We start from the raw sequence: 26,300 nt of genomic DNA on the forward strand, positions 1-26,300 counted from the left end.
AATTGCCGAGAACAGTCGGTCCAAATGTCCCCCTATTATGGCAAACCAACGGCTTTCTAACTCCCAACACACAAAATGTTCAGTCAATGAGGGAATGGACGCAACAAACAGGTTTACATTCACACAAGGACATTTATTATAATGAAACACGTATGTAATTAAATAAGGCAAAACACGTATGCAATTATACAAGCAACAAAAGCACGACAAAAGAACTACATCCGTCTGCTGATTATGTACAGTCATTTACACTTAACAGCAGTTCCTACTTATTAGACGGGCCCACCGACGCGCGCGCACGCACGGACGCACGCACGCACGCACGCACGCACGCACACACACACACACACACACACACACACACACACACACACACACACACACACACACACACACACACACACACACAAAATGGTGGCTGAGGCCTTTAATCACGAGCTCCAGCTCTGAGGACAGGTGAGCTAAAACTCAGAGCCTAACTCGAACCTCTCCACCTCGTGTGGTCTTCAACTTGTCCGGTCCCGGGCTTCGCTCCCGAGAGCGAGCTGGATCCAAATCGCCGTGAGCCGCGTTCCTTCCCGAGCTCCCGCGAATCCTCCCGCGCTTCTCAACACGTGCCGGTGAGACGAGGCGCCAATCCTTCCTGTCGATCGTCGCTTCCCCGAGGATCCAACTCTAAGAAGAGGCCGATGCGTCGCACCAAGCCGTGAAACAAAATGGAGAACGAAAAGCTCCACAAACCAAGAGGAAGAGGAAGAAGCCTCCACTCGCAGCTCGAGCCGAACAACTGGCTCAAGTTCCTTCCAAAACAAAGCAGCAGCCAAAGCTCACTGAGCCAGCCGAAGCAAAAAGCTTCCGAAGGCCTCAAGTCAAGCAGGACCCGATGGCCTGCTGAACGACTGCTCTCTCCGAAGCAAAAAAGCTTACTCCTCCCATGGGACTCAGCACACGAACTCTGCACACGGGACTCAGAACGGGACTCTTCACGAACAAAGAAAGGGTCTCCTCTTTATCCTTTGCACCCCCTTCCCCGCACCCGGCGTGACTCATGCCGTGATCCACCCCCCCCCCCCCCCGCTTCTCAACACGGGTGGGAGGGAGTTGTTGACGTCACCGCAGGGTTCTTCTTCCTCTTCGCAGAAGAGGGGGAGGGACGTCTCCATTGTTCGCTCCCTAACTATTAAATCAATCCGCGGCGCATCTAATCGATTTCAAAACATTTAAACAATGGAAGGTGACCTATCTAGGGAACAAGCACTTATCGACATAGCTGACTAAAGGAACCTGTATGTTGTGTGCAATCGAATTCCAAATTCGTAACACTACCCCCCCTCCTCTTTTTACAGACTCGTCCCGAGTCGTCAAATTTTCGTGTGACCAGCATGTGTAAGTTTTCCCTTCGGATCCCTGAGTGTGACATTTCTTTATACGTGTCCGTTCTACCTTCGGATCCCTGAGTGTGACATTTCTTTATACGTGTCCCAAAAATAAATAACCTAATGCGCTGCGTAACTAACTAAACAAACTCTCACAGACTCATTCGGACAACTTAACTAAAATTGCCGGTGCTAAAACAAACATGCAGGCGGGGGTTCACGTATTTCCAATTTTAACTTATCTATTACATTACATGAACCATGGCCCAGGACTTATGTGATCTGTGAAAGGGAAAAAGGTAAAAGTAATTTCAAAGTTCCTCGATACAGGGGAATGGATGGAGATGGTCGCAAAACACAAATGAGCATGATGGATGCACGGGCTCCCTGCAGGACAGTCCTTGCAAAACTGGATGGTCCTGGCGCACATGGTGATGGATGGACACAGGGGCAAACGCAAACAAGGACTAGCAGGCATAGGGTCATGGCAGAGGCAGGCAAACTAGGCATGGCAAGGCAAGTCCATGCAGAACAGGCGGCTGCAGCACAACGGGCCAACAGGTGAAGCTGGCCGGCCTCTGGTGTGGTTCCATCAGGTTTGGAGGGAGTGAGGTGGTGCCGGCCACTTTGAAGGCGGGCTCAGACCTAGCCTACTGTCTCTCCCCCCCCCCACTCTATCGCCTTTGCCTGTCTCTGTCCATACCCGCTCCCTTAATTTGCCACAAAAACAACAAAATTTAGCCCCTCTTTATTTTTATTTCCCTTTAATAATTGTCTCCCGAACCCCCTTTATTGTCTTTGTCCGGCTAGCCTATCATGTCCACCCAGCCTACTCCCAACCCCTACGTTCCCTCTCTGGAGGGGAATAGTGAGAGACTAGCGTCCTGTCTCGAGGCCCAACGAAGCCTCAGAATGGCCTCCTCAGAGTTCAGCGATCTACCAAGGTGAGTCCAGCGGCCTACAACGAGCGAAGGGATGGATGGTGCGAAGGGGAACATCTCCTATCTACCCTAACATTCATTAACCTGAAACTACCCCGGGGCTTTCCAAAAACGCCTCACACTTTAAAACTATCGGTTCTAAAAACCATGATTCCCGTCGCCTGTGTTGGTGCCCATTATAAATTTGGGCCTTGCCTTCAAATTTTCATAAGTGCCCTCGCACAATTTCCGGGCTGGGCAGCGTGGCTCAACTGGCAGGAACTCCCCCTCTGCCTAACTCTAATCATGGCACCCCCAGGCCCGCAGGCTGCCTCCGAGCCCAGCTGCTCCCTATAAATGTGGGGGTTGCCCTCTCTGGCATTGCCCCCTCCGATGCCCATGTGGCGTGTTGATGCCCCGGGTCCCTTTCCGAGGGTCGCCCGTGCTCACTACACTCCCCCCTTGGCATTCTGGCGCTAGGGGTCCCGTTTCCGACGGGTCGCCCGTGCCCACTACTCTATCCTGGCCCCTCTTGGGCCCTTGGCCTACTCTGGCCGACTAGTCCGGTGCCTGGGGTGCCCACTAAACAAAACTCAACTTTCCACAGCCACACTCCCAGCCTGTCCATGAACTCTTGCACCCCTCCAAACGGGTTTCGTGCCTTCTCTCGACACCAACAACAAAAAGACTTCCTTTAGTAAATTTGAATAACCCACTAACTAACATTAAACTGACCCCAGGGTCACTTGGGTGGGAATCACTCCTTCCCCCAACCAGTCATTCGCACCATGCATACCACATTCGCTCCACTCACACTCAGGCCCGCTGGCCCTCACTCATTCCTCACACACTTTCCATTTCACAACTCACACCAACACTCTATACTGCCATCCTTCCTAATTAAATCCCCTGACTAACTCGTGCTCCCTTGTCACCCCTTAAAACTCATGCACGTTCCATTTACTCTACGTAGCTAAACTACGTCTCCTCTACACATTTCCATGTCTGTCCATGTCTCAAAAAAAAAATCCAAAAATTCCCATTTCCTAAATCTGAACTAAAATCCCTCTAACTAATCCATTCCACGGGCTCCATGAGGAACAATCCATGTCCCCATGACGCTGGTCTAACTAAGCTAACCCTTCCCCCTAACTAGTACCTTCCTGTGCCCAAACAAGGGGGTCTTCCACCCCTTGCCTGGGAATCCTGTTCACCCGAAGCGAGGCTTGCTTTTCTCAACTTTTTTTTTCCATAATTGGCATCTTCAGCGCGGCAATTCACAGCCGCGCTCTTTTTTCCGTGACGTCATGACAGCTGCTTGCACCCCGCGCACCTCGTCCCTCTTGGACGGTACCATCCGGCAGGAATGGATTCCAACCTCCGTGCAGCCACGACGTCACTCTGCGCATCCAAAGCAAACCTCACGTTTCGAGGGGTTCCCCACGCGAACACATGTGCTCTGCTTGTCGGAGCTTTACAAACACGCTCGCGTGGAGAACCCATCCGGTCCAAATTCCGAATCCAGCCTAGCTTCTGTCCGTCTGCGGGATCGACTAACATCTACCGCTGGCGTTTCCAGACCGGGTTTCACCTGCGCAGCCGCGCACGTGGCGGCCTTGTGCGTAGCACAGCACGGACCCCCCCGCTCGCTGCTGTGCAAACCTGGCACGGTTCTCAATTCAGCTAGGGCCGCTACTCGGCCCTTGTCCTTCATCTGGTCCCGTTGTCGTCGCCGTTCAACGCACACACTCCTGCGTGCCACGACGCTCACACACTCCACCATGGCACTCGGACACGGGGATGCGGTTGCGTTCTCCCGCATACAGACTGTCTCCCTTACACACAGCGACCTCACACACGCTGTCTCTCTCACATACCGTGCTTCACTCACTCGTGCCGTTTCACTCACACGTGGTTCCACTCACACACGGTACTTCACTCGTACATGGGCTTCCACTCGCAGAGGGGGTTTCCCGCACACACGTCATTCCTTCCACACGTGGTGCTTCTTCCACACACGGAGTGCTGGGAAGCACACACCCCGGCATTATCGTGACCATACCACTCACACACAGGGTCTCTTCCACATACGGTGCGCGTTTCAACATGCCCGCTGCACTCACCTTTCACCACACACACCGGGCCAATCACACTGGGGAATCGTGCCACCACAAGGGTTCCTGGGGCCTCCATACCCCCCAAGCAACTCGTGCACCCGTCAACAGCACTCGCCCCCTCTAACTCGCTCGGCACGACCGAACTCACCTGGTCGTGATTCGCTTCAAGGGAGAATAGCGTCTCCCTCCGTTCCCGAAGGAGGCTATCCAGCTGCTCGCACCGGGTGACGAGACAGTCCGCCAGCTCGCTCCCATTAAGCCTCGCTACCTCTGAGTGTGTGTGTCCGTCTTTAACCCCGTCCAATTCACCCTCTATCTCCCATGTCTCTATACATTTTATTTATGTTGTCTCTGCGTGTCTATTAGTTTGTTTCTTTCTGGCTCCATTTTCCTTCCCATCTGAGTCGTTCTTCCTCTCTGAGCCCCATTAACTGTTCGTTATCTTTCCGGAGTTTTTCCATCTCTGTAGACTCCAATTTTGCTCTCTCCTCGAGTTGATCAATTTCAAACTCATATTGTTTTTGTTTCCTTTCCCACTGTTCCTCTTGTTCTTCCTTCTCCAATCTCATCGTTTCTTTCAATTGGCTTAGTTCTTTTTTCCCGTTTCGTTCGTTGTTCGTTCTCCATCTCCTTGCACTCCAGCCTCGCCTTTTCTTTCAATTGGTCCACCTCAAATTCATGTTCTTTTTGTTTTCTATTCCACTGTTCCTCTCGTTCTTCCTTTTCCAATCTCGTTGTTTCCTTCAATCGACTGATTTCTCCTTCCTGCTTCATTCCTTGCTCCTTCACTTTCTCCTCATACTCCAACCTATTTTTTCCTTCTGTCGTTCAGTTTCAAATTCATACTCTTTTTGTTTTCTATTCCACTGTCTCTCTCGTTCTTCCTTCTCCAATCTCGTTGTTTCCTTCAATCGACTGATTTATCCTTCCTGCTTCATTCTTTACTATTCTGGGAGTTACTAATTTGCTCCTCTTTTCTTTTCTTCAATTCGCTCTCCTTTTGTAACAAAAACCCACGCAACCGATCTACTTGCGTCGTTTCCCTATGTAGTTCCTCGACTGTGCTGGCTAATTCCTCCTCCAGCCCCCGAACTCGCTCCTGTGCCTCGTCCAATTGTTGTGACTCCCCATGAACACAATCGTCATGTACCTCGTCTGCACGCTGCCGTATCTCATCCAATTTAATGGCAAACGAATGGAATTCCTCGACATATTTATCACCACACTTCCGCTGCACCAAGGCATAAGACACTCGTTCATGAAGTTCGGCCATGTACGCGTCGTCGCCCTGCCTCGCCTGCCATGCCCCCGTGGTTTGAACCGGCGGACGGAAGCGCTTCCGCCGTGCCGAGTGGTTCGTAGCGCTATTAATAGCGGCCCGCTCATGCCTCGTGCTGTGCTGAGGTGCGGCCATGCCGCCATCTTGCGACTCCGTTTTTGGTTGCCGGTAACGCTCATGCACAGGTCGGTCCCACTGACGACAATCCGTGGTGCGATGATAATAAAACGAACCGTCCCGGGCCATGGATTCTATTAACTCCACATCCACCTCACTATCCACCTCATATCACCACCCACCTGGCTCAGCTCGCCTTGGCTGAACATTTTACGTGCTGGGAATAAAACTTATAACGCTCGTAATTTGGGGACATGGGGGGGTTTGCTCCGTATACCCCTGATCCGACTCCGTGAATTTTGCTACGGAGGCGGAGGGGGCCGAATCGCACTCCTGACAACCAGTTGTTACTGGCCGAGTGTCGGCCGCCAACTGACCGCTCTGAACGGAGCCGCAAGTCGAGTGAGCCCGACCGATCACCCGGAATATAGATCGCCGCCCGAATAACTCTGAGTCGACGGGTCCTCGTACAAGAACCGAAATACGCCAATCGGCAGATCACGTGGGGTAGGGTTGATTGCCAATCTTCAATTTACCTAAATACCCACGTGATCCAACTACCGGGGTATTCCACCCTCGACGGAACTCGTACGGAACAAACCGCCAAGGCGAGCTTGTCTGTGCGCAATTCCGAGCGGCGTAATCGCCGAGAACCGTCGGTCCAAATGTCCCCCTATTACGGCAAACCAACGGCTTTCTAACTCCCAACACACGAAATGTTCAGTCAATGAGGGAATGGACGCAACGAGCAGGTTTACATTCACACAAGGACATTTATTATAATGAAACACGTATGCAATTAAATAAGGCAAAACACGTATGCAATTATACAAGCAACAAAAGCACGACAAAAGAACTACAACCATCTACTTATTATGTACAGTCATTTACACTTAACAGCAGTTCCTACTTATTAGACGGGCCCACGGACACTCGTACACACGTACACACGTACACACACACAATGGTGACTGAGGCCTTTAATCACGAGCTCCAGCTCGGAGGACAGGTGAGCTGAAACTCAGAGCCTAACTCGAACCTCTCCACCTCGTGTGGTCTTCAACTTGTCCGGTCCCGGACTCCAGCGAGAGCGAGCTGGATCCAAATCGCCGTGAGCCGCGTTCCTTCCCGAGCTCGCGCAAATCCTCCCGCGCTTCTCAACACGTGCCGGTGAGACGAGGCGCCGATCCTTCCTGTCGATCGTCGCTTCCCCGAGGATCCAACTCCAAGAAGAGGCCGATGCGTCACACCAAGCCGGCAAACAAAATGGAGAACGAAAAGCTCCACGAACCAAGAGGAAGAGGAAGAAGAGGAAGAAGCCTCCAGTCGCAGCTTGAGCTGAACAACTGGCTCAAGTTCCTTCCAAAACAAAGCAGCAGCCGAAGCTCACTGAGCCAGCCGAAGCAAAAAAGCTTACTCCTCCCACGGGACTCTTCACGAACTCTGCCACGGGACTCCCACACGAACAAAGAAAGGGTCTCCTCTTTATCCTTTGCACCCCTCCCCCTCCCCCGCACCCGGCGTGACTCATGCCCCCACCCCCCCCCCCCCCCCGCTTCTCAACACGGTTGGGAGGGAGTTGTTGACGTCACCGCAGGGTTCTTCTTCCTCTTCGCAGAAGAGGGGGAGGGACGTCTCCATTGTTCGCTCCCTAACTATTAAATCGATCCGCAGCGCATCTAATCGTTTTCAAAACATTTAAACAATGGAAGGTGAGCTATCTAGGGAACAAGCACTTATTGAAATAGCTGACTAAAGGAACCTGTATGTTGTGTGCAATCGAATTCCAAATTTGTAACAATATCATCACAGTCGTCATAAAATCCTTTTCTCCAACGGCCTGATCTCAAATTCAGATTCTGACCCTGTCACTCTACCGCGAACATGCAGCTTTGACTCTCTCAACAATGGATGGAGGTACTCAATATCAGACATGAGATAAGGGCCATCTCTCGAGACATATCTCAAGCATTTGATACAATATTGCACTCTGCCTTGCTCCACACACACTCCTGGCATCCAATGCCATCTCCTCAAATGGCTTACTGACTTCCTCTACTCTCGTAACCAACGTGTGGCTCTTGACGAGATCTTCTCATCTCCTTTCCCTGTCAAGGCTGGAGTTCCCCATGGTAAAGGCTTTGGGTCCAATGCTATTCCAAATCTTCAAAAACAATATGTCTCTTTTTCTCTCTCTCTGGAAAATCCTCTTTATCCCTTTGTTGATGACTCCACCATCTGTTGTAACATCCCTCATCCTTCAAAGAGACATGCAGCAGCCTCTTCCCTCTCTGCAGACCTTAATGTAATCAGGAGCTGTTTAAATACTTGGAATATGTCGTTCAATCTTGACAAATCTCACTCAAACACAGTCTCTCTGAAAAGACTGTCTGGCAAACCCTCCCATCTACTTTCTTAACAATCCTCTTGAGGAAGTTCAGTCACTCAAATTTTTGGGCCTCAACATCAGCCATGATCTTTCTTGGGCAAATCATATATCTAAGTTGGCCTCCACAGCCAGTCGCAGACTGGGCGTTCTCCGTTGTGCATAGTCTTTCCTGGGCACGTCTGAACGTTTACCTACCTACAAAGCCTTGAAATTCAGCTTGATGGAGTACTGCTCTTCCCTCTGGACTGGTACTTCTGCCTCACACCTTTCTCAGGTTGACATCGTGGAAACCAAGGCCTTCAAAAATTACTGGAATTTCCTGTGATGAGATGAATCTCTAGGCCGATCACTTTTTCATTGCAAATAGGTCAGTGGTCTCTGTCTTCAATCACCTCCTTTCTGGTTTTGCTCCCTCTGCCTTTTGCATGATCTGCCACTCTCCCCCTCCAAGGTTTCTGCAGGGTGCACAAAGTCTGCCAGTTACCTCCTTCTGGTAAAACTCCCAAAACCCAGACTCACTGCTCACCTTCATTCATTCATTACTCTTTTTCCACCTTTGGAACCAACCTCCTCAGTCTCTTCAATCACACCCCACCCCACAGCTTCATGACAGCTGTTCACCACCCTCATCCACATCGTCATGCGCCATCCACAACCATGATCTTTTCTGCCCTAATTAATCCCTCCCAAAGCCCACTTCTTTCCTGGTTTCCTTCCACTTCTGTGATTGAGAATTTGCGGCTGTACGCATCTTCTTCACCCCCGTTCTTATTCTTCCCCACATCCCTTATCCCTCAACCGTCCTGTTGTTTTGCCCCCCCCCCCCCATCACAACCTCCACTCTTTCTACTGTTGTTTTCCTTCTAATACGTCCTGGTCCGATTTGTGTTCTAAGCTACTCCACATGCCTCGACACAATATACAAAAAACCCTTAACATATGCAATGTCAGAGCAATGACTTCTCGACAGTGCTTTCACAGGTAAAACATGGGAACAACCACCCCACCCAATTACTTCAACCCTCTTTTTGTAGTTATAGTGCTCCTAGACCAGCTATGATGCACAATAAAGTAAAATAAATAAATGAAATGCATGAAACAAAGACTATTGACAAGAACTCTGTTTGGGAAAGATGCTTTCTCATGTCACGCTGTGATTGTTAATTTGAATCAAAGTGTAAAGAAGATTATTTAAACACTGATGAAGGATTAGTTAAACACTAACGATTATAATTTAAACACTGACAAAATTCCACCAATCGTCTGTGTGTTGGTACGGGACCACAAAAGTGTATAATTCTAGCCTGCAATTTTGTATATGTACAGTGTCTACAGAAAGTCTACACCCCCATTCAAAATTTTCACCTTTTGTTGCCTTATAGCCTGAAAATAAATTGAAAATCACACTTTTTCCACATTAGAATATCTTGGTTGGATAAGTGTCCACCCTCCCCCCCCCTCCAACCTCGAGAGTTAACACTTGGGGGAAGCACCTTTGACAGCAATTAGAGCTGTGGGTCTGTTGGAATAAGTCTTCACCAACTTAGCACACCATGATTGGGCAATATTTACCCATTCTTCTGCACAAAACTGTTCAAGCTCAGTCAAGTTATGTGGGAAGCATTGATGGACAGCAATCTTCAAGTTATGCCACAGATTTTCGATTGAATTTAGGTTGGGGCTCTGACTAGGCCATTCATGGACATGTATCGTTCTGTTCCTCAGCCACTCCAATGTAGTTTTGGCTGTGTGCTTCGTGTCATTGTCATGCTGAAAGGTGAACTTCCGTCCCAATTTGAGCTTTCTTGCAGAGGGCAGCAGGTGTTCCTCATGGATTTTTCTGTATTTTGCTCCATCCATTTTCCCTTCTATCCTGATAACTGCCCCAGCCCTTGCTGATGAGAACCATCCCCACAACATGATACTGCCACCACCAAGCTTCACAGTAGGGATAGTATTCGTTGGGTGATGTGCTGTGTTGGGTTTGCACCAAATGCAACATTTTGCATATAGGCTGAAAAGTTCCATCTTGGTTTCTTCAGACTGCAAAACTTTTTGCCACATGGCTTCAGAATCTCTGGAGTGTTTTTTTGCATACCTCAAATGGGACTCAAAGTGGGTTTTTTAAGTAATGGCTTCCTTCTTGCCATCGTACCATACAGGCCAGACTTGTGGAGAGCTTGGGATATTGTTGTCACATGCACACAGTAACCTGTCTTTGCCATAAAGGCATAGCATGTAGCTCTTTCAAAGTGGCGATTGACCTCTTGGTGGCCTCTCTGAGTCTCCTCCTTGCTTGGTCATCCAGTTTGGAGGGACGGTCTGATCTCGGCAGGGTCTTGGTGACACCATACGCCTTCCACTTCTTAATGATTGTCTTGACTGTGCTCCAAGGGATATTCCAGGCCTTTGAAATATTTTTATACCCATCCCCTGATATGTGCCTTTCTACAACTTTATCCTGGAGGTCTTTTGAAAGTTCCTTCGTGATCATGGTTGAGTCTTTGCTGTGAAATGCACTGGACAGCAGAGGAAACCCAGAGGAACAGCTAATTTTATTCTGAAATAATCATTATCATGACAATTTAACATAGGTGGAGGCCAATTAACGTGGTGTGATTTACAATTAATTTACAATTGCTATTATAAGTGGAGTGGATACTTATCCAACTAAGATATTCCAGTTTTGTATTTTAAATTAATTTTCTGAAATTTGAAGAATTTGTTTTTCACTTGGAAGATGTGGGTTATGATGTGAAAATAAAAGGTGGAAAGAAAAATCTGATTTAATGCAATTTAATTCCAGGCTATAAGGCAACAAAAGGTGAAAATTTTGAAAGGGGGTGTGGACTTTCTATATGCACAGTATATACAGGTTGGTAGGGTGGCCTTGAGGTATGCATGCTCATCTCTAAGCTGTCTTGCTTGGGTTTGAATCCCGACCCAGCTATAAACTGTCATCCCAGGGTTTCACAGGCAGGGTGATTCATCAATGTGTGTGCCATCCCTCAGATAGACGTTAAACTGGGCATCCCATCTAATGGCATTAGTTGGTGGAGGTTAAAGACCCCCTCGGTGTCCTTTTTAATAACGGGTGAGATATCCCAGGCACCATGAACAAATTCCAAATTGTTGTCCTAACTACCGCTGGTAAGTATAATGGCAAAACACGTAGTTATAACCATTTCCAATAAACTGCTTCAGGAGCAATAATGCTCTGTAACAGAGTATGGTACATCAGATTTAGAATATATATATATATATATTTTTTTCTCTACACATATGTAACACACACACACACACACACACACACACACACACACACACACACACACACACACACACACACACACACACACACACACACACACACACACACACACACACACACACACACACACACACACACACACACTACCTATCCAGTAAGTTCCCCGTCGACGAGGGAAGTAAGTGCCACTGGAGGTAAAAAGAGTCTTGTTGTCGATCCAGTGCGTAATCTCTTCAAGAAGATGTCTGTTTAACTTGACAGACTCAAAGGATTGAACTTTTCTTCCTAAATTATTCTTGGCCTCTTTTCTCACCAACTGAAACAATAAAGTTCCACAAACCTGATATAAGAACAATACATCCGTCACTTAGAATGTGATTTGAAGCACGTGTGTGTGTACACACACAAACAAATAACATCTCACAGTCATGCAGATTCAATATTAATTCAATCCCAAAGCTCAGGAACCTTTCCATGATTATTACAAAAAAAAAAAATTATAATCAAATCTAGGATCGTAAAAGAGTGAGGTGACATAGGGGAGAAGGAAACACAATGGCAGAGGAGCAGAGTTAACACAATGAGATTCATAAACATGAGGAGAGAGGTTTGCGGAAAAAAAAACCCCGAATAACATGCAAGTTTAAAAAATGTGCGTTAGGGATTAGATTACTGGGGGTAGAAAATATTATGGATAGGGATGGATATTTGAATACGATGGACTCACATGAAACACATTTTATGGTGTGGCTCGATGACAGGCAATTATTCAACAAAAGTTTAAAATCTAAATGTATAAATAAATGCTTTTAGATGTAATGCCAATGTTACAAGAAAGAATCACAAGCTAGAATGGCAAGAATCACAATATTCACTTGGCACCAAAAGTTTAAAAAAAAAAAAAAAAAAAAAAAAAAACCAGACAGATCGCCAGAAATGTTGAACATACCATTTACATATGGCTCCAGTTATCTGACATATAGCTTTTGACAAATTATATCCTGAGGCAGGTTACATACCATATTAGTGAGAATAGCTTCAGTGTTCTTTCTCAGGATTTTGCGAACCTGCTCCATTTTCCATAAAAATGGTTCACATGCATCTAGTTCCTAAAAATAAAAACACAGAAAACATAAAAATTATATGATAATAAAATAACTGTTAAAAAGGTTATGGCATGTTTTGAGTAAATCAGGCTACCATTTGATATAGTATCTCTTTCTTCCCTCCAGAGATTCAAGACAGCTGTTTCCCACCATCTCAGATCATCCACCATCCACAACCATTATCCTTTCTACCCTCATTAACCATCCACAAGCCCACATCTTTCTGGGTTTCCAGGTATTTCCTTCTACATCTGTGATTGATAGTTTGCAGCTGCATCCATCTTGTTCGCCCCGTATCTTCCCCTTGTCCTCATTGTTCCCCATGTCCCTTATCCCTCCAACTCTCCCTCTATTTTGTCCCTTAACCCAGCTATTTATGTGTCCACCCTCCATCACCCTTTCAGTTCCTTTTGTTCTGTTTCTTCCTGATCCTTTCTGTGTTCAAGTTCCCCCATGAGCTTCTCGACTCTATATACAAAAAAAAGAAGAAAAAAAAATTTGGTTGCCAGAACAAAGTAGTTCTGTAGCCTATCAAAAAAAGATTAAAAAAAACTATTGACAATTCTTATAAACTTTCTTTGTTAGTTTTACTTGAAACAGGAAAATGGTAGCATGAGTCATTCAGGATGAACACAAAGTGTCACTGAAAGAAATGGCATTAGACATTCAACACATTAAAGGTGTAAAGGGGAGAATAATAAGCAATTCGGAAGGAGATGAACAAGCAATTTTGTATGATTGAAGAAAAGGTAGCAAAATTAGAGGATAAATTCACGAGGCAAGAATAATGATAAATACCCAGAAGTAAAGTAAATGAACAATGTTTTGGGGGTCATACCTTGAATGGTTTGTCATTGATATCAGGGGAATCTGTTAAGGGGGATAAAACACAATTAAACATACATTACACCTTCATATCAACACAAATATCTAGCATTATATACAAAATGGAGAAAGCAAAAGGCTTCTTAATTTCATTATGAAATTTAAGTTGTTAAAGTGAAACTCTTGCAATGGCAGATTTGATTCATGATGGGGGTGACAGACAACACCTATGGCCCTCCCATGGTGGTGTCATTAATTTTGATATATGCCTTTGATAAGTAATTGTGTCTTACATTTTCCTGAATGAATAACAATTTTTTTTATTTTTAATTCCGTGCAATTAGATTAAATAACAATGAGGTAAAATTTTGCTTAAAGAGCCTTGCAGTGATATAGAGTTGTGAGAATGACTATTAGTAGGGTAAAACTGTTTAGTACATCGTTAGTTATTCCTTAGTATTTGTTTAGAATAAGCATAACATAATTAATTGTGAGGTTAGATATGCCTCGCCATAACGTGGAGATTGATGTTCATTTTCCCTGCCCTCCTATTGGTTCTTTCCCCCACTGAACCTTTGTCTGTTTTTATGTTCTTTTTCTCTGCATCGGTTTAAATGTTTATTTTTAAAAGCGCACATAAAACCTTGGTGCAAGATGCCATGGGAGAATACACAGGTGCTGTCAAAACTGCAATCTCAAAACAGCAGTTAAGATCACCACAGGAGGCGTGTTGAAAGTTTGTTGCAGCACTTGGCAGTTATGAATCATGGAGCTAAAAAGCCGTTATCACCTGATTGTGCTGCAGCTTTTACGCCCGAATCAGCCTGCGAAAGGAGGTGATTAAAAAGGCAGGCACGCAGGGAGAAAATTTCGGAATCGCTGAGGAAGAAATTGTGCTTCTTGGTGAGCTGAGTCACACCCCGCAAGAAAAGAGTGATGCCCTCTCTTCTCCTTGGCACAAAAGTGATGGGAGCATTCACCGTGGAACCGAACTGCCACCACACTTTTTGCCAGGCTCATTATCGGGTTTGCCGATCAGATTTCTTCTTATCTCGTAAATTCCCCATGTATATCACTTGTCGGATGAATGGATGCGCCCTAATATTAGAATAGTGAAGGAATGTACTGTTCACTTGGTTTGTATTGAGGGTGCGTATCAGTAAGGGTTAAAGGGTGATTTTATTGTTTACTGTTGTGATTGTTTCATGCAACCCTTCTCCCGAACATTTGCGTTTTTAAATATCCCTGGTCTGGGGTTGGATTCCGCTTGTTCGAGCCATCTCATTTGGTGGTTTAAGGTTGTTCCGGGTTAAAGTTTGGAAAGCCAGTTTGACCCGGGCCTCAGACCAGGCTCGTGACTCAACGGTTTGCTAAGCCAAATTAGATGTCACAAGCGTCTATCGGCGTAACCTTGGGTGGATCAGTGGTCCCATGGGTATGGTATCAGAAGTGAAAAGGCCATTATCCGGCCTGGGCATGGACTCACCTGACTGCTGCGATCGCTTTGACGTGACTCACGAGACTCGAACTGGGCAACCGGACGAGACCCACGGCTGTTACAATATATTGCGAGCCATGGTGTCTGTTCGTGCATTCGTCTGTCTTCAATTTACGGCGGCCGCTTCCCACGCTTGTTTGAAAAGCTGCTGATTGGTTATTTTGCATTTTCATTTAACTTTTATTGATGCAATATCATCAGTAATTGTATTGTCCCTTCCAGTTATCTTTAAAATAAACATGGACATCTGTATTTCAAGTACATTTAATACAGATATCTATGGAGTAACACACAATTCAAAATAGCTCTATTTTGCCCTCGTTTGAGACAAATTCAACTTCTGCTGCAGATGCTACACCACCATTTCACGGTGGGTGTGAATAAGTAGCTCAGAACTTTGGCTTTGAATGAAACCAAGAGTGCAACACAATTAACTCTTTCAAAGTCCATTAAATAATTTAAATTGATAGATTAACTTAAGCTTTTCCTGTCACTGGGGATGGGTTCATTTGCTAGTAACCAATATTAGCTTAAGAATGCACGGCCAGATATTAGGCAGAGCCTATTCTATTTGTTCATATTGTAATCCTGAGTAAAACCATGTGAAGGGTGATTTAATATTGAACGGTTGTACAAGAAGTAGTGCATTGCCATTGTTGTTGTTCAATCCTGGAATGGGATTATCCAGCTTCACTCTTGTAATTATTGACAAAAACAGCAAATAAAATGTGACACACACTTGCTGTGCATTATACCACTTATGACAGGGCATGCAGAGGAAATGGGGAGAAGCCAATGAAAACAATGTTATAATATTGTTGCGGGCCAGGGGGTCGGGTGAGAAGACCACGAGGTGGGGGAACTATGTCAGTTCCCACCAGACTCCCCGGAATTGTAGGCCGTCGCAGACGGACAATTCCGTGATGCGGCGGGTCGCTTAACCGACCGTGGACGCCAATAACTCAACCGCGTGACCTTAGGTCCTCCCGTCTATGGGTTAATCGGGTTATCTAATTAATCACGTGGTTTAATTACCGGGGAACACGCCCTCGGTACGCCTTGTCCGAACCGGATCACTCTACCGGATCGGATGCAGCCGAGCGACACTGCCAAGGACTTACCGGCTAAAAGGAACGGATCGTTGGGAATAAAATCCCGGCTAAGCTCGGATTCGGACCATGCTGGATCAATGGAAGAAAAGACAAAAACGAGCAGGGAACATTCCTTATAATAATAATTTATTTACAAACAGGCGAGGAAAGATATGTGGCACAGTGATGATTTATTGGGGTGTGTTGTGCAGAGATAGGAAGAAGCGTGTGGTGCGACAATAAACAGGCAACTTACAAAAGGGGACACAGAGCAGACTGAACGCGACATTAACAACAATAATAACAACGATCTTCTGCAGTCTTACTTAGGCAGACAGGTGCCAGGACACACACATACGCACACACACAGACACAGAAAAACCCGATAAAGAGGGAGTTTCGAACCGGGAATTGGGCACCGTAAAGGAGGAGCTTGAGTCGAGAAGGGGCAGAGTCCAGAGGGCGAGGGTGGAGTTGTAGGCGGATGGGGTCGTCATCATGTGGGCAGAGACGGAGACGAGGAGCAGGAGGCGGGTCGTGGCGGTGTCGACGAGGCGAGGAAAGAGAGAGGCGGAGACGAGGAGCAGGAGGCAAGAGGGAGGGCAAGAGGGACTGCCCCGACCTTTATAGGGTCCTTAGCTCGGGGGGGGGGGGGAGGGAGGGGCCATGCCGAATCCAAACATCATCACCCGAATTGGGCGCTCCGATTGGCCCCGTCTCCTCACGTGGCCCGCCAGCTTGGGCCGGAAACCGCCTCCCTTCGTTTCCGGCAAGGCCATCTCAAACAGCGCCAATATTGCGCTCTGACCCCACGAGATGACATGAATCGCCCACACTGAAATTGGCACGCGAATCATCCTGCAAAAAGCCCCGGGCGACCGGTCGAGGGTCCCGCATGCCTGCTCGGGCATTCGACCAGCATCGATCAACGCGCTCGTTCCGCGCACGCCAACGTGGCCCGCACTGTACATTCCCTGGCTCGATCGCAGCCTCGCTGGCCACAGTGCCGAGAAGACGTTCACCATCCGTAGAGAATCCACCGCTGCCAGCGAGGACCAAAGGTACATCGCCATGGATAAATCCATGCACGTTTCACGAGCGGCGTACGTGTCTGCTTTCAAGCACATTCCATACAGTGCACGCGGTTCTGCCATTATGCACGTGGCCAGCACTCGCGTTCACACGATTCCGCTAGCGTGTGCGCGGGGCAAACACCAATATGCGTCAGATATTGAGGTTAAAAAGGATAAAGCTGCTTCTACCCGCACACTCGTATCCTGCCCAACATGGCGTGGAGTCGGCTTTATCGGTCTCTGTACGTGTTTCGTGCAGCGTGGGCGTCGTGCTGGCCGTGTTTCCCGTGCCGTGAAAAACACCATTCGTGCAGCCTCTTAAAGAGGTATTTATTTGCATGCCTTTCTAATGCAATCGGCAATTCTCCCCAGACCATCAGAAGCTCGAGCCGACAATTCCGCACCAACAAGCACCCACATGACTCGGCGCTGCAGTTTCTCCACCATGGTGCCGCACGCGCTGGCCTCCACGAGGCCCCACCTTAGAGCGAAGGTGCACGTGGCTGATTTACCTCAGGAATAATCATAAAAGAAGAAGAGTAGGGATGAAATGAAGGAGAAAATGATTGAAGCAACCCTAGCTATTAGTTCATCGCAACGCACTCCCTTGTTGTTCCACTAAACAAAAGGAAAGGGACTATCTACACATACAATAATGGAATAACTGTCTTAGGACACTCTCTGTTGTTTGCATGCAATTCCGATAACTGCAACAATATTAACTTATCCTGATTATCTATAAATAAATAAAGTAAACAGGAAACCTTGAATAAAGCACACTGAAGTGATTAATCTGTGCAAATCCAAGGTGATTATTCAAGGGCAATTATAATTCACATTAATGGGTATCATTTGGTGATAATGCAGCAAGTAAGCAGATACTCTTGTATGCCAGTTGTTTTCTATGTGTACTGCATAAAGATAGAAAAAACAAATCTACCTTGTGCTTTTGTGCAAGATTTTGAGATGGATTTGTGTGACGGCAGCCAATCATTGATGTCATAAACCCTGCGAATCAGGTGTTCAGGCTCAGCTGACTGCTCTGGTTGCAACGTTATGGGCTGTCCCTGAAATGGAGAAGGAAACCCCAATGATCATTAGCTACTGGTACAAAATTTCTCATCCATAAATGGACTGGGGATTCATTGACTGGCTAACCATTATTTTTCTTCTTGTATTTTTAAAATCTATTTGTCCAAAAATTATAAATACAAGCAGAGTGCCCACCCTATGGGCGATGTTGTTCCAAGCATGCAACACGTTCTTCTGACGCATACCTTTATTTGAGCAGTGAATAGGCAACTGACAACTTTGTAGAAGCAAAAAAAAAAAACAAAAAACCTGGGTTACGTGCAAGAAGCAAAAACATACCTACTGCTTATAATTTAACACAACTCACTGCACTGGGAAAACGTGAGGTCAGGAATACTGTACTGTAAATGGTGGAGACTTGTAATACCTGGAGGTGGATGCGGCGCTACACAATACACATTTACATACACATCCCTCCCCGTCCCCCTAAGACCACCGGCCAAGATAAAAACACCCCGATACATTAATTGGGGTCATGCTGATCCTTTGTAGCAAATCTGGACGGAATCAGCCCACAACTATAGGAGGAGTAGCATGACAAACAAACAAACACACAAACACCAGTCCGTTAATTATAGTAAGGTTAAGGGAAGAAAGGGGGAAGTGATTGTTAAGAACAATGTTAAAAGGAAATAAAGATGGAACGTTAAATTCACAAACGGGAACAGGAACAACGCAGGCATGATAGGCAGAATGGCCTTCTCATATGCCAAAGTTCCCTGTGTATATTTGTGCAACGACTGTAACGTTGTTAAAACAGGAAGAAATGGGGAGGAAAGGACAGAAGAGAGTTGGGGGTGAGGGTGTATGGAGTTGTAAGAGGGAGATGGAGACGTTGGGAATGGCAGGGTGGATGGGGGTGGGGATGGACTTGGGGTTGGAAGGGGGATTGAGTACTTGGGGTTTGGGGAAGTTGAGAACTTGAATAAGAAAGGGGAAGGAGATGACAGAGTTGGCTTGGGGAAGGGAGGGAAGAGAGGGTACAGAGTTGGGTCTGAGGGGTTTGAGGCTTTTGAGGGGGTGGGGGAGAGTTTGGGTTGGGAGGGAGTTTGAGGATTTGAAGAAAGGGGGAGGGAAGCACAGAGTTTGGGTGTGGTGGGAGGGGGGTTAAGGACATGGGATTGGGATTGTGTGTGGGTGTGGGAATGGGGGGGGGGGACCTGGTCACATTTTACATTATGCAGAATTTCCCTCCACAATAGTCCCGTTGTGTCTTTTGGGTCTGTCGTGTCAGATATTTTGGGTTCTCGTGATCTTTGAGGTCCTCGGGTCATTTGAATCCCCTGGGTCTTTTGGGTCCTTGAGGTCTTTTGTGTGCTCGAGATCTTTTGGGTGTTTTAGTTCCTCAGGGTCTTTTGGGTCTTTTGTGTCTTGTGAATCTTTGGGGTCTTTTGAATCTTTTGGGCATTTTTGGGTGTCAGGGGTTTTTCAGGTCTTTGGTGTCTTCTGGGTCTTAAGTCTTTGGGGTATGTTAGGGACTTCGGGGTATTTTGGATCCATTGGGTCTTTTGGGCTCTCTGGCTACTTTAGGCTAAGTATTTCAGATTACAATTGTGGGTGGCGTCAGGTCAGCTGTCCAACCAATGGATGAAGGGCAGATACACATACATACATATATAAATAATCAAATACATGTCCCACATTATATATAGATAGCCTATTTTATTCCAAGGGGACAAAATAATCGTTAACTCTTTAATGGAGAAATTGTGGCATAAAAAAAAAATTGTGTGTGTGTGTATATATATATATATATATATATATATATATATATATATATATATATATATATATATATATATATATATATATATATATATATATATATATATATATATATATATATATATATATATATAAAAATAATTATTCAGCACGTGCAACTCATGAACCCTTCAGTGAAAAGAGGCAACATGAGATATTCTGAGCATATTCAAAACAGCCTTTGCGAGATTCTATTGTGTGGATAAAGCCTCGGTTAGAATAGGTGTACCATATCCCTGTGTGTCGTAAGAGGCGACCAGGGTTGCGTCAGGAAGGGCATCCGGCGTAAAAACCTATGCCAAATCATTATGCAGACAACAAAACGAATTTCTATACCGGATCGGTCGAGGCCTGGGTTATCAATGACCGCCACCGGTACCGGTGGTCAGCAGGGTACCAGTGGAAATTGTGCTACTGCTGGGCGAAGGAGGAGGAGGCGGGGAAGGCGAGTCCGGAGGCAGTGGGAGAGGGGGAAGAGTAGAAGTGTGGAGGTGAGAGTTGGAACGATGACTGGCAAAGGGCGAGAGTTGGCTGATATGATGGAGAGAAGAAAGGTGGACATACTGTGTGTACAAGAGACCAAGTGGATGGGGAGTATGGCTAGGAGCATTGGAGGTGGTTTCAAACTGTTCTACCATGGTGTGGATGGGAGGAGAAATGGTGTTGGGGTAATCCTGAAGGAAGATTATGTCAAGAGGGTATTGGAGGTGAGGAGAGTGTCTGACCGAGTGATGAGTGTGAAGTTGGAAATTGAAGGGGTGATGATGAATGGTCATCTGTGCATATGCCCCGCATATGGGGTGTGAGATGGAGTACAAAGAAGATTTCTGGAGTGAGTTAGATGAAGTGGTGGAGAGTGTATCCAAGAATGAAAGAGTGGTGATTGGAGCAGATTTCAATGGGCATGTTGGGGGAAGGGAATAAAGAGGATGAGGTAGGTTGGGGAAGGGAATAAAGAGGTAGGTACAGTCTCAACAAGAGAAATGTGGAAGGGCAAATGGTGGTAGAGTTTGCAAAAAGAATGGAAATGGCAGTGGTAAATACGTATTTCAAAAAGGAGGAACACAGGGTGACATACAAGAGTGGAGGAAAGTGCAAACAGGTGGATTACATCTTAAGCAGGAGATGCAACCTGAAAGAGATTGGAGACTGTAAGGTGGTGGCAGGGGAGAGTGTAGCTCGACAGCATCGATTGGTGGTCTGTAGGATGATTTTGGAGGTGAGGTTGAGGAAGGGAGTGAGGGCTGAACCAAGGACCAGATGGTGGAAGCTGAAGGAGGAAGACTGTTGCGTGGAATTTAGGGAGGAGGCGAGACAGGTGTTGGATGGTGGTAAAGATGGGTGGGATGATTGGGCAACTACAGCAGAAGTGGTGAGGGAGATAGCTCAGAAGGTACTTGGTGTGACATCTGGACAGAGGAAGGAAGATAAGGAGACTTGGTGGTGGAACAAGGAAGTGCAGGAAAGTATAAGGAAGAAGGGGTTGGTGAAAAAGAAGTGGGGTAGTCAGAGAGATGAAGAAAGTAGGCAGGAGTACAAGGAGTGGTGGCGAAAGGCAAAGAGGGAGGTGGCAAAGGCTAAGAAAAAGGCATATGACAAGCTGTATGAGAAGTTGGATACAAAAGAAGGGGAAAAGGATTTATACCGATTGGCAAGACAGAGGGATCGAGCTGGGAAGGATGTGCTGCAGGTTCGGGTGATAAAGGACGCAAATGGGAATGTGCTGATGAGCGAGGAGAGTGTGTTGAGAAGGTGGATGGAGTACTTTGAGGAGCTGATGAATGAAGAAAATGAGAGAGAGAAGGTTGGAAGAGGTGGAGATAGTGAATCAGGAAGTGGGGTGGATCAGTAAGGATGAAGTGAGGACTGCTATGAAGAGGATGAAAAGTGGAAAGGCGGTTGACCCAGATGATATACCAGTGGAGGCATGGAAGTGCTTAGGAGAGATGGCAGTGGGGTTGTTAACCAGATTGTTTAATAAAATCTTGGAAAGTGAGAGAATGCCGGAGGAGTGGAGATTAAGTGTACTGGTTCCGATTTTGAAGAACATATTGGATTTACCCTAAATTGGACGCAGCAAGGTGCTGCTCCAGCGCATGCTCCCATACCTGACCTGACCAATATGGCTGCCAGACCATGTGACCGATGACGTCATAGTTAACAAACTTTATTTAACATGGCTTGTCGATCATTTATGTGCAGTATAACTTCAATCTTTAAAGCGATTCAGATTTTTTCCTTAAAAAAAAATAAAATACATATATATATATTATATTTATAGATATAGTTACCAAACCACATGACTGATGACATAATAAAATATTTCTGTCTACCAATGTATCCCTAAATGAACCTCACAAATTTTCATACCGATTGAATACAGCGTTCTATATGTAAAATATTTACCGGGATACCACTTCACCGATGACGTCACAGTCAAATCACCCTTATTCTCTGTGCAGAGTAGTTGCCAGGTGCCAACTTTCAATTTTTTTTTCATAGTGCGGTTTAGGAGATACAGAGGTCCAAATTTTTTCCATTTTTCCAAAATGGCTACCACCCCCCCCATGACCTATGACGTCACAATTATCATTAAAAAATTCTGCATGAGGAGTTGCATCTATGGTGAAAATAACACGCCAATCAGATAAGCAGTTGCAGAGAAAAGAGAGAAAATTCACATGGACGTATGTACGTACGGACAACCCGAAAGCATAATGCCATTGGCGACTTCGTCACCGAAGGCATAAAAACATATGGTACAAGGACAATGAATGAGGGTCACAACCTCATTATGACTTTGTTTGTTCCGCCGCCTCTTGCGTCGTCTGGCAATTCGCTTTCTGAGCTTAGCTGTAAAAACAAACAGAATAAGCAATCAAAAATGTGTACTCATCAAATACAGTGTCTGCATTTATCATGTTGATTTCACTATACAAGGATGTTTGTAAAATCACAAATAAGCAATTTGAAGTCACCTTGAATATTATAAACAAATAAAGTATGTGGGGGTCGTTTACAGATGTTTCTCCAAATAACCTTTTAAAAATGGTCATCTGTTTTATTTGCATGGCCTTGTGCGGAAGATAATCATAAAGTACTCTTTGAGCATTATAAAAATCAAAAAAAAAAATCTGTGACTTCTCTGGTGTTGCTTTCTTAAATCTCGCTGAGGGAGAGGAGAGGGGAGAGGGGGGGTACTATTTGAATGTTGGCAAGTGCCATTTTACTCTCTTTTGCCTGGGGGGGGGGGCGCTCTTTGGCTGTTGCACTTTTCGCCGGGGACTGATGCTGCTATTGTGCACTTCCTCTTATGGGCAACAATTTGCTGGGCCTCGATTTCTGCTGGTACTGACCTGCTCTGTACTGTTCAGCCCTGCTTTGCTCTTGAACTGTTCCTTCGTGGACTACTTGTGCAGTTTAATGATCCTTGCTTGATTTGTTGAGTATGAAGCAAATGTACAAATGTGTATCTGTACCCTTAGAGCTATTTTTGTATGAAGCACATGTACCTGTAAAGTTATTTTTGTTGCACAAGGATTTATTTATTTGTTTTTCCATATCGTCATTCATAGTTGGTCTTTGTACCCTGAATGCATCATTAATTGTGTCCCGTGCTTATATCCTTTTACTTTAATAAATCATTATTTCACAAGCTGTGCGTGTCAGCTGTGTAACATCATACCCTCAGTTTTGGCAATATTGGCTTCTCACCATCTAAGTTAGGGTAAAATCCTGAGAACTGGAGTGGTGTTAGCTCATGTTTGGAATGGGATTACTAGTCTCTGTTCGGGCAAGCAATTGCCTCCAAATTGGCATTAATCCGTCCAGACTCAAAGCACATTGCTTCAGCGTGGCCACATTCGCGAGCGCCCCGTAAACCCAAGAGTATACAGTGTACAAGATTTCGGTGACAAAGGGTAAAAAGACAAACGTCCTGGCAGTGTCCAATGAGGTCACAGTTGGACAAAACAAGCAAGGTAATGAGTAAAGAAGAAGAGATAGGAGGGGAAACAAACAATAAATGCAAGTAAGAGGGTTGTGCTTGGTAGAGTTAAGAATGGTAGAAAAGAGAAAATGATATGAGATGGTGATGTCCCTCCTCCTTGAGATGGAAAAAGGTAAGCGTGCAATGGAATAAACTCAGGAAGGCTGTCCCAAAAACGGGAGATAAGAGAAACAACAGAGTGAACGTGAATGGTATGCTTGGATTTTGGGAATTTAACCAGGAGTTCACGAGAAGAATGGATGCATCATGTAGAAGCGGGGGAGAGCCAGAGTGCCAAGAAAGCAGATACAGACTGGAGAAGTGGTGGAAAAAAAAACCAACAGAGGGACCACGATTTGTCTGTGATGTGAGAGCAACAAGCCTTGTGCTTTAACTTCATTACTGGAAATTACAATAATATTGAGAGACTTAGATTCCACAGAATAAACAGAGACTGATGTGATGCTGGAGCACCAGCTCATAGGGGAGAGCAATACTCCAGTGATGGACAAAGGTCTTGTTGGCAAGTGAGTAGTTCTCGTTTTTCAAGGAATGACTTGAAACGATGGAGGATGATGCTTGGTCTGCAATTAGCTTTGCAGGACAGATTTGTTACAAGTCAGCCAAAGAGAGCTCAAGGCTGATGGTAAGGCTGAAAAGCTCGAGATCAAACCTCTTACAGTAATTGACCATGTAAGTAGATAGGTAGAGACAGTGCCTTCAAAAGTATTAACACCACTTGACTTTTGTCACATTTTTGTTGTGTTACAGCCTGAATTTGAAATGGATTAAACATAAATTTTTTGTCATTGACCTACACAAAATGCCTCATAATGACAAAGTGAAAACATGTTTTTAGGAATTTTTTAAAATGAGTTTAAAATGAAAAGCTTGAATGTCGGGTATTGATCTCCTTTGCTATGACACTCCAAATTGAGCTCAGGTGCATCCAATTTCCTTTGATCATCCTCGAGATATCTACAACTTGATTCAAGTCCACTTGTGGCCAATTCAATTGATTGGACATTATTTAGAAAGAAACACACCTTTCTATATAAGGTCCAACAGTTGACAATGCACTTCAGAGCAGAAATTCTACCATGAAGTCCAATGAAGTGTCCGTAGAACTCTGAGATAGAATTGTGAGGTGGCAGAGATCTGGGGAAGGGTATAAAACAATTTCTAGAGTGTTGAAAGTTCCGAAGAGCACAGTGAGCTCCATCATTACGACATGGAAGGAATATGGAACTATCGAGACTCTTCCTTGAGCTGGCCATCTGATCAAAGTGAGCAACTGGACAAGACGGACCTTGGGCAGTGAGGTGACCAAGAACCCAATGACTACTCTGACAGAACTACAGAGTTATTTGGCCGAGATGGGAGAACCTGCCAGAAGACACAATCTCTGCAGCACCTCACAAAGTTAGGCTTTATGGAAGTGGCCAGATGGACGCCACTCCTGAGAAAATGGCACATGACAACACACCTGGAGTTTGCAAAAAGGCACGTGAAAGACTGAGAGCATGAGGCAAAAGATTCTGTGGTCTGATGAGACGAAAATTGAACTCTTTGGCCTGAATGCAAAGCACTACGTCTGGCAGAAACCGAGCACAGCTCATCATCGATCGAACATCATCCCTACCGTGAAGCATGGTGGTGGCAGCATCACGTTATGAGGACGCTTTTCAGCGGCAGGGACTGGAAGACTTGTAAGGAGAGAGGGAACAATGAATGGAGCCAAATACAGGCAAATCATTGAGGAGAACCTGCTTCAGAGTGCAAAATACCTCAGACTGCAGCGAAGATTTATGTTCCAACAGGACAATGACCCCAAGCATACAGCCAAAGCAACACTGGAATGGCTTCAGAACAACAATGTGAAAGTTCTTCAGTGGCCCAACCAAAGCCCAGCTGTGAATCACATTGAGAATCTGTGGAAAGACATGAAGATTTCTCCCTATCCATGTCTGTACTGTGGATAATATGGTAATATAATAATATTATGTACCGTAATGTAATAATAATAATAACAATAATAATAATAATAATATTATAGGGCTATGTCTGTACCGAGTTTCAGCAGATCTGCAATGAAGAATGGGAGAAAAATCTACAAATCCAGATGTGCAAAGCTGATACAGACATAGCCAAGAAGACTCGAAGCTGCAATCGCTGCCAAAGGCGCTTCAACAAAGTATTGATGCAAGACATTTCAATTTTTCATTATTAATTGATTTGTAAAAATTTCTAAAAACATGTTTTCACATTGTCATTTTGGGGTATTTTGTATAGATCGGTGACAATTTTTTTTTATTTTATCCATTTTATATTCAGGTTGAAACAACAAAATGTGACAAAAGTAGAGGGGTGTAAATATTTTCTGAAGGCACTGTA

General features: G+C 45.4%; 2 protein-coding genes and 1 long non-coding RNA gene across 16 annotated transcripts in view; 1 reads left to right on the forward strand and 2 right to left on the reverse strand.

The window, feature by feature from the left end:
* Positions 1-15,636, forward strand: part of LOC147019940 (uncharacterized) — a 45,427-nt gene extending 29,791 nt beyond the window's left edge. For both annotated transcript variants that reach the window (XR_015061583.1, XR_015061584.1), the window contains 2 exons: positions 12,702-12,810; positions 14,206-15,636. This is a non-coding gene — a long non-coding RNA (uncharacterized LOC147019940). The remainder of the gene's footprint in view (positions 1-12,701; positions 12,811-14,205) is intronic.
* The window catches only part of SNAPC4 (small nuclear RNA activating complex polypeptide 4), a 176,113-nt gene that overhangs the window by 35,332 nt on the left and 114,481 nt on the right, over positions 1-26,300 (reverse strand). For 11 of the 13 annotated variants that reach the window (XM_085894805.1, XM_085894806.1, XM_085894804.1 and 8 more), the window contains 5 exons: positions 22,707-22,771; positions 18,003-18,129; positions 13,414-13,445; positions 12,489-12,578; positions 11,617-11,809 (listed from right to left, as the gene is read on the reverse strand). In XM_085894805.1, coding sequence (XP_085750931.1) covers positions 11,617-11,809; positions 12,489-12,578; positions 13,414-13,445; positions 18,003-18,129; positions 22,707-22,771 — 507 coding nt within the window. The remainder of the gene's footprint in view (positions 1-11,616; positions 11,810-12,488; positions 12,579-13,413; positions 13,446-18,002; positions 18,130-22,706; positions 22,772-26,300) is intronic. The other 2 variants (XM_085894809.1, XM_085894815.1) reach the window with 1 other exon arrangement.
* Positions 25,957-26,300, reverse strand: part of LOC147019941 (uncharacterized) — a gene marked incomplete at its 5' end in the record, with an annotated part of 9,166 nt that continues 8,822 nt past the window's right edge. Inside the window, one exon of the mRNA XM_085896629.1 lies at positions 25,957-25,991. Within this exon, the coding sequence (XP_085752755.1) occupies positions 25,957-25,991 (35 nt within the window). The remainder of the gene's footprint in view (positions 25,992-26,300) is intronic.

The sequence above is a fragment of the Eptatretus burgeri genome, chromosome 9 (genome assembly GCF_056783735.1).
Source record: "Eptatretus burgeri isolate ZD-2024b chromosome 9, Ebu_testis_v1, whole genome shotgun sequence".
NCBI classification, from domain to species: Eukaryota; Metazoa; Chordata; class Myxini; order Myxiniformes; family Myxinidae; genus Eptatretus; species Eptatretus burgeri.